The sequence below is a fragment of the Etheostoma cragini genome, chromosome 18 (genome assembly GCF_013103735.1).
Source record: "Etheostoma cragini isolate CJK2018 chromosome 18, CSU_Ecrag_1.0, whole genome shotgun sequence".
NCBI lineage: Eukaryota > Metazoa > Chordata > Actinopteri > Perciformes > Percidae > Etheostoma > Etheostoma cragini.
In genome coordinates this window covers 4,287,298-4,293,226 of record NC_048424.1, presented here as the reverse complement: position 1 = coordinate 4,293,226, position 5,929 = coordinate 4,287,298, and the positions used below count along the sequence as shown (strand labels likewise).

At 44.8% G+C, this 5,929-nt stretch overlaps 1 protein-coding gene across 1 annotated transcript in view; it reads left to right on the top strand.

Moving 5' to 3' along the window:
- taf1b (TATA box binding protein (Tbp)-associated factor, RNA polymerase I, B) overlaps window positions 1-3,345 on the top strand; it is a 12,471-nt gene extending 9,126 nt beyond the window's left edge. The window contains exons 14-16 of the mRNA XM_034900774.1: window positions 164-480; window positions 2,980-2,993; window positions 3,239-3,345. Of these exons, the coding sequence (XP_034756665.1) occupies window positions 164-480; window positions 2,980-2,993; window positions 3,239-3,345 (438 nt within the window). The remainder of the gene's footprint in view (window positions 1-163; window positions 481-2,979; window positions 2,994-3,238) is intronic.
- The last annotated feature ends 2,584 nt before the right edge of the window (window positions 3,346-5,929 follow it).

Genomic DNA, 5,929 nt, shown 5'->3' with positions numbered 1-5,929 from the left:
ACACACACACACACACACACACACACACACACACACACACACACGTCTGGTTTTTAAAGACCGTTGGTCTTCTGTGTTTCATTACATGATTTAATGCATATTTCCACGTTTTTCTAGTGTTTTCTTTAATGTCGTTGTGGTTTCCGTCCTCCGGTGCAGGCGGTGTAGGAGTCACTACTCGGTGGTGGAGGAGACGCTGCCGCGGTCCTTCGTCTGGCTGCTGCAGCTCTTCAGCTTCCTGCTGGACGTCACGGTGCCGAGTCTCTACGAGGAGACGCTGCGGGTGGAAAGACGCCTCGCCGGACGCGGGAAGAACAGAAGGAAAAACAGAGAGGAAGAGGTGGAGAGAGGAAGAGTTGGAGAAACAGAGAGGAAGAGGACGAGGAGGAGGAACGGAGAGAACAGAGAGGAAGGAGAGGAGGATCAGAAAAGAAGAGGAACAGAGAAGAAGAAGAAGAGGAGGAACAGAGAGAATAGAGAAGAAGAGGAGGGTGAACAGAGAGGAAGAGGAACCAAGAGGAAGAAGAGAAGGATCAGAGAGAATAGAGAGGAAGAGGAGGAGGAACGGAGAGAACAGAGAGGAAGAGGAGGAGGATCAGAAAACAAGAGGAGGAACAGAGAGAATAGAGAAGAAGAGGAGGGTGAACAGAGAGAATAGAGAGGAAGAGGAGGGTCAACACACAGGAAGAGAAGGATCATAAAGAATAGAGAGGAAGAGGAGGGTGAACACAGAGGAAGAGGAGGATTAGAGAGAATCTGTAAATGGACATAAGATGATGCAGATGTTGTATATTTATATTCTCAGTAACAGTAAAAAAAAGATATTTTAATGTTTTTGTCTGTTCTTTTTACGACTTTTCATATTTTTTTATGTTTTTTAATTGAATAAAAAACCTTAAATTCAGTGAGAGTAGTAAACTGATCATTTATGTTACTTGGGAAGAGTGTTATTTTTTTCATGCTTTTCTCAATGTTTTATGACCTTTTATCACTTTCTTGTGTTATTTCTACCTTCTTTTTTTTCAAATCTTTTGTCTGTTTTTAGACTGTTTTTGTTGTATATATTTAACACTTTTGTTTTCTTTTTGAAAAAAAACAATTCATCATTGTTTAAGTTTTTTTTTGTGTTTCCTCTTGATATTTTTTCATTCTTTGTTTTTTCCACGTCCTACGTTTTTTTTTAACACTTTTATGACACTTTTTTTCATCCCTTTTTCTTTTTTTTTAAATAGGACCATTATGTAACATCATAACCATGCGCTATTACTTCAGTTATCTGTTAGTTAGTTTGGGGAGAAGTGATGTCATCATCATGTGTGTGTATGTGTACTTTTGGCCATATATATATATATATATATATATATATATATATATATATATGCCTACTTAACAAAAAAGTGTGAAATAACTGAAAAGATGTCTTATACTCTGGTTTCTTCAAAGTAGCCACCCTTTGCTCTGATTACTGCTTTGCATTCCCTTGATGAGCTTGAAAAGGTCGTCAGCTGAAATGGTTTCCCAACAGTCTTGAAGGAGTTCCCAGAATGCTTAGCACCTGTTGGCCCTCTGCCTTCACTCCGCGGTCCAGCTCTCCCCAAACCATCTCGATTGGGTTCAGGTCCGGGGACTCTGGAGGCGCAGCACCCCATCGCTCTCTTTCTTGGTCAGATAGCGCTTACGCAGCCTGGAGGTGTGTTTGGGGTCATGGTCCTGTTGAAAAATAAATGATGATCCAACTAAACGCAAACCGGATGGGATGTTGCATGTCTCTGCAGGATGCTGTGGTAGCCATGCTGGTTTGGTATACCTTCAATTTTGAATAAATTCTCAACAGTGTCACCAGCAAAGCACCATTACACCATCACACCTCCTCCTCCTCCATGCTTCACGGTGGGAACCAGGTGTAGAATCCCTCGGTCACCTTTTCTCCGTCACACAAAGACACGACGGTTGGACCCAAAGATCTCAGACTTGGTCTCAGCAGACAAAAGCCCAGATCTCCAATGGTCTAATGTCCATTCCTTCTGTTTCTCGGCCCAAACTTATCTCTTCTGCTAGTTACCTCTCCTTAGCAGTGGTTTCCTAGCAGCTATTTGACCATGAAGGCCTGATCCACGCAGTCTCTGAACAGTTTTTCTAGAGATGTGTCTGCTGCTGGATCTCTGTGTGGTATTCATCTGGTCTCATCTGGTCTCTAACCTGAGCTGCTGTTAACTTGTGATTTCTGAGGCTGGTGACTCAGATGAACTCATCCCCAGCACTAGAGGTGACTCTTGGTCTTCCTTTCCTTTTCCTCATGTGAGCCAGTTTTGTTGTAGCGCTTGATTGTTTTTGCGACTGCACTTGGGGACACATTCAAAGTTTTAGCAATTTTTCCGAACCAACTGACCGTCTTAAAGTAATAATGACCACTCGTTTCTCCTTACTTAGCTGATTGGTTCTCACCATATTATGAATTATAACAGTTGTCCTAATAATCCATTTATAATCCATTAATTCGGCTGTTTATCAATCTGACTTCTGCACAACACAACTGATCCCAACTCCATTAATAAGGCAAGAAATTCCACAAATTAACCCTGACAAGGCCCACCTGTGAAGGGAAACCATTCCAGGTCACTATCACTACTATATAAGACATGTTTTCATTGATTTCACACTTTTTTGTTAAGTAGGCTACATAATTCCCCATGTGTTCATTCATAGTTTTGATGCCTTCAATGATAATCTACAATGTAAATAGTCATGAAAATAAAGGAAACGCATTGAATGAGAAGGTGTGTCCAAACCTTTGGCTTGAAGGCCTACTGTGTGTGTGTGTGTGTGTGTGTGTGTGTGTGTGTGTGTATATATATATATATTTTTTTTTTATTATTTTTTTTCTAGTAAACATGAAGCCGAGATATTTAATATTTAAAGAAGTCGTGTGAGGACAAACGGAGGAACATGAATTAATCTGTCTGGACCGTGTGAACGCAGCGAGGTGACCGGAGGTAAGGGCTGCTCGTTTTAGTATCACCATGGCAACGTGCTTGACACTCTGAAGTTACCTAGCAACAGCCTCATCCCGGTCCGATGTCGCCGTCTCGTCTGTGTGAAGCTGGAGACAAGCGACAGATTTAATGATTCAGGCGATGCTTTGAGTATGGATGTAATCCGGTAGGGGGCCTCTGGTTATGGGGTGTTTGTGTAGTACTTGTGTTGTTTATTTAGTGTTTCTATGGCTTGTTTCTCTCAGGTGTGGCTGCGGTGAAACGCAGGTTAACTGAGACGACCCCGAGAGGGAAGATCAGGACGCAGCCGAGACAACAAAGAGAGGCTGCGGACCGAGCTGCAGGTCCCTGACACGCTGAGCAGCACGGTAACAAGCGGAACCAAACACATCACGAATCAATATAACGTATTATAGAAATAGTTCTAGTTAAAGAAATAGTTTCTGTTCTGTCAGAACAGCGACATGTAGCCTATGGCTTCTTCTTCTCTCTTTACGTTAGGAAAGAACAACAGCCGACATCTGCTGAGGAGAGAGAGAGAGAGAGACAGGCAGACAGACAGGAGAGAGAGAGAGAGAGACAGTTAGACAGACAGACGGGAGAGAGAGAGAGAGACAGGCAGACAGACAGACGGTAGAGAGAGAGAGAGAGAGACAGGTAGACAGACAGGAGAGAGAGAGAGAGACAGGCAAACAGACAGGAGAGAGAGAGACAGACAGACAGACAGACAGACGGGAGAGAGACAGGCAGACAGACAGACAGGAGAGAGACAGACAGACATAATTTGTGTTATTGTGTGTGTATGTATGTGTTTATGTGTGTGGGGGGGTGCATGCGTTAATTCAATTTAATTCAATTTTATTTGTAGTATCAATTTACAACAGTTATCTCGAGACCCTTTACAGATAGAGGAGGTCTAGACCACACTCTATAATTAACAAGGACCCAACAGGTCTAGTAGTTCCCTCCAGAGCAAGCAACAGTGGGACAGTGGCGAGGAAAAACTTCCTTTAAGGAAGAAACCTCGGACAGACAACTAGTGTTATGTGTGTGTGTGTGTGTCTGTGTCTGTGTGTGTGTGTGTCTGTGTGTGTGTATGTACAGTATGTGTTCATGTGTGTACGGGATGTGTGTGGCTGCATGTGCATGAGTGTGTTTTGGTTTGTGAGTTTGTTGTCGAAGTTGTAGTTCCTGGGACTTGTAGTTCCCGGAGGTCTGATTACTGGAAGTCTTGAAGGAGGAGCGACCTTTGACCCCACAGTAATGAGCAGCTTCTCAGAAAGCAGAGCGGGGGCCCATGGGGGGGGGGGGGGGGGGGGGGGGGGCAACACGTTGTCGACGTTATCGTTGCTTTTGCAAATGGTTTTTGGACATTTCCTTGTTATCATCTTTCACAATCAGGTAAACTCCATGCAGGTAACAATGCCCCCCCCCACCCACCCACCCACAATGCATTGCAACATCTTCAGGTTTCTGCTCTGACTTCACCCTGCGAACAGCTGTCTGAGTGTTTCGTCTCTCCCTCATGCACACGCCTGGTTTCTGCCTGGAGACGCTTTCTGGCCGCCGGCCGCTCCGTGTTTTCTGTTTAAAAACTGTTTTTATTTGACAACCTCGCTGAACTTAGAAATTAAATTAACTCACGTCACCCTGCTGCCAGATTCCTGCTACGCCCCTCTCTCTCTCTCTCTCTCTCTCTCTCTCTCTCTCCCCCTCTCTCTCTCTCTCTCTCTCCCTCTCTCTCTCTCTCTCTCTTTCTCTCTCCCCCTCTCTCTCTCTCTCTCTCTCTCTCTGTAGTGAGTATATGTACTTACTCTACTGCACTTTAGAGTATATGTACGCTACTGTACTTTAGCATATATGTACTTACTCTACTGTCCTTAAGCGTATATGTACTTACTCTACTGTCCTTAAGCGTATATGTACTTACTCTACTGTACTTTAGCGTATATGTACTTACTCTACTGTACTTTAGCGTATGTGTACTTACTCTACTGTACTTAAGCGTATATGTAATTACTCTACTGTACTTTAGCATATATGTACTTACTATACTGCACTTTAGCGTATGTGTACTTACTATACTGCACTTTAGCGTATGTGTACTCACTATACTGCACTGTGGAGTATATGTACTGCTGGTTACTGCAGTGTAAGATGAAGCATCTCATCACAAGCCAGCGTCTGGGAATAAAACAAGCTCTTTGTCTCCTTCTCTCTCAGACAGAATGACGTATCACCTCTCCTCCTCCCTTCCTTCCTTCCCTCCTTCCCTCCCTCCCTCCCCCCCTCCTTCCTTCCCTCCCTTCCTCCCTCCTTCCTTCCTTCCCTCCCTCACTCCCTCCCTCCCTCCCCCCCTCCTTCCCTCCCTCACTCCCTCCCTCCCCCAGCTGTTGATGTCACAACGATGATGACGGTGGCAACAAAGGAGCCAGCCGGCCGGCGTGTGCACAGATGTGTGTGAGGGAATGGGAAGAGAGAAAGAGAGAGCGGGGGGGTAGTAGCCCTGCCCTGGACTTCTTCATTGGACAGGCTGTGTACATCCTTGACGCAGAGGAGTCTTTGGGTTCATCTGCCCGGCGGGAAGTGGGGGGGAGCATGGGGAGGAAGGGGGAGGAAGGGGAGGTAGTTGAACTAACAAGAAAGCAGAGAGGAAAATGTTACAGGAAGAAGAAAATAAGAAAATAAGTAGAGGGTCTCCGAGCAGCTTTTATTCTCTTCATTTCCTTTCTTTGTTTCCTTCTTTGTTTCCTTCCTGCAGAAACCTGAGGCTACATCTCCATTGCTTTGTTTTGGTTTTTAAGCTTTTAAGTTTTGACCCAAAAATGAGAGGGGGGAGCGCCAGAGCAGGGAGAATGAGAGGGGCAAACACCAGAGCAGGGGGAATGAGAGGGGCAAACACCAGAGCAGGGGGAATGAGAGGGGCAAATGCCAGA